The sequence below is a fragment of the Apteryx rowi genome, unplaced genomic scaffold (genome assembly GCF_003343035.1).
Source record: "Apteryx rowi isolate R43461 unplaced genomic scaffold, aptRow1 scaffold_2438, whole genome shotgun sequence".
In the NCBI taxonomy this organism is placed as follows: domain Eukaryota; kingdom Metazoa; phylum Chordata; class Aves; order Apterygiformes; family Apterygidae; genus Apteryx; species Apteryx rowi.
In genome coordinates, this window is record NW_020448795.1 from 1 (window position 1) to 1,591 (window position 1,591).

Below are 1,591 nucleotides of genomic sequence, written 5' to 3' on the forward strand. Positions count from 1 at the left end.
CCCCAGGGTGGCGTTTGCCACCGCCGGGGGGGACGTGTTCCCCGTGGGCGCCTTGGGGGGCCGTGGGGTGGTGGCACCTCCAGGTGACATGTCCCCATGGCCACCCTGGGGTGACACGTCCCCATGGCCACCCTGGGGGGTCATGTCATGTCTCCATGGCCACCCTGGGGCCCATGTTGTGGTGCCACCTCCAGGTGACATGTCCCCATGGCCATCCTGGGGTGACATGTCCCCATGGCCACCTTGGGGGGTCATGTCATGTCCCCATGGCCACCTTGGGGGTCATGTGATGGTGCCACCTCCAGGGGACATGTCCCAGGGCCACCCTATGGTGACATTTCCCCTTGGCCACCCTGGGGGCCGTGTGATGGTGCCACCTCCAGGGGACGTGTCCCCATGGCCACCCTGGGGTGACGTGTCCCCATGGCCACCCTGGGGACCATGTGATGGTGGCACCTCCAGGGGACGTGTCCCCATGGCCACCCTGGGGGTCATGTCATGTCCCCATGGCCATCCTGGGGTGACATGTCCCCTTGGCCACCCTGAGAGCCATGTCATGGTGCCACCTCCAGGGGACATGTCCCAGGGCCACCCTGGGGGCCATGTTGTGGTGGCAGCCCATGGTGACGTGTCACGGTGCCACCCAGGTTGAGATGTCCCCAGTGCCACCATGGGGGCCGTGTCCCGGTGGCACCGGGGGGGTGACCCAACCCCGTGGCCACCCCAGCGTGACACGTTGAGGTGCCACCCCCGGGGCACGTGGGCTGCCACGGTCCTTGGTGCCACGCCGGGGGCCACCCAGTAGGTCGCGTCGCTGGTGCCACCAGGGGTGACACGTCCCTGCGGCCACCCGGTGCGGCGCGTCACGGTGCCACCTGCGGAACGGGTCCCCGGTGCCATGGGGGGGACTGTGGGAGGTGCCACCCCCGGGGCGCCGTGCCCCGGTGTCACCCGTGTCCCCCCCCCGGTGTCCCCGCAGGTGTTCACGCTGGACGCGCCGCGCAGCTTCCACGGGTGCTACAGCCCCTTCGGGGCGGGCGAGCGGGTGACACTGTTGGGGACATTGGCCACCCGCCTGGCCACCCTCTGCGCCACCCTGGGCGTCTACCCGGCCGTGCGCTACCGCAGGTGAGCCACCGCCCCGCGGGGACACGGGGACACGGGGGGACACGGAGGGACACGGGGTGTGGGGACGCGGGGACGTGGGGGGTATGGGGGACGCGGGGACGCCGGCCACCTCCTGTGTCACCTGTGGTAGCATCTACCCCGCTGTGTGCCACCACAGGTGAGCCACCGCCCCGTGGGGACGTGGGGACACAGGGCATGAGGACATGGGGGACACGGGGACACGAGGACATGGGGACACAGGGAGGTGGGGACACGGGGCATGAAGACATGGGGGACACGGGGACATGGGGACACGGGACACGAGGACATGGGGACACAGGTGAGGACACGGGGCATGAGGACATGGGGGACACGTGGGGACACGATGTGGGGACACAGGGAGGTGGGGACACAGGGCATGAGGACATGGGGGATACAGGGATGTAGGACATGGGGACACGTGGGGACACGAGGACATGGGGAC

At 69.5% G+C, this 1,591-nt stretch overlaps 1 protein-coding gene across 1 annotated transcript in view; it reads left to right on the plus strand.

Moving 5' to 3' along the window:
- Positions 1-979: 979 nt before the first annotated feature.
- LOC112966462 (syntaxin-binding protein 2-like) overlaps positions 980-1,591 on the plus strand; it is a gene marked incomplete at both ends in the record, with an annotated part of 8,453 nt that continues 7,841 nt past the window's right edge. The window contains one exon of the mRNA XM_026066590.1: positions 980-1,128. Coding sequence (XP_025922375.1) covers positions 980-1,128 — 149 coding nt within the window. The remainder of the gene's footprint in view (positions 1,129-1,591) is intronic.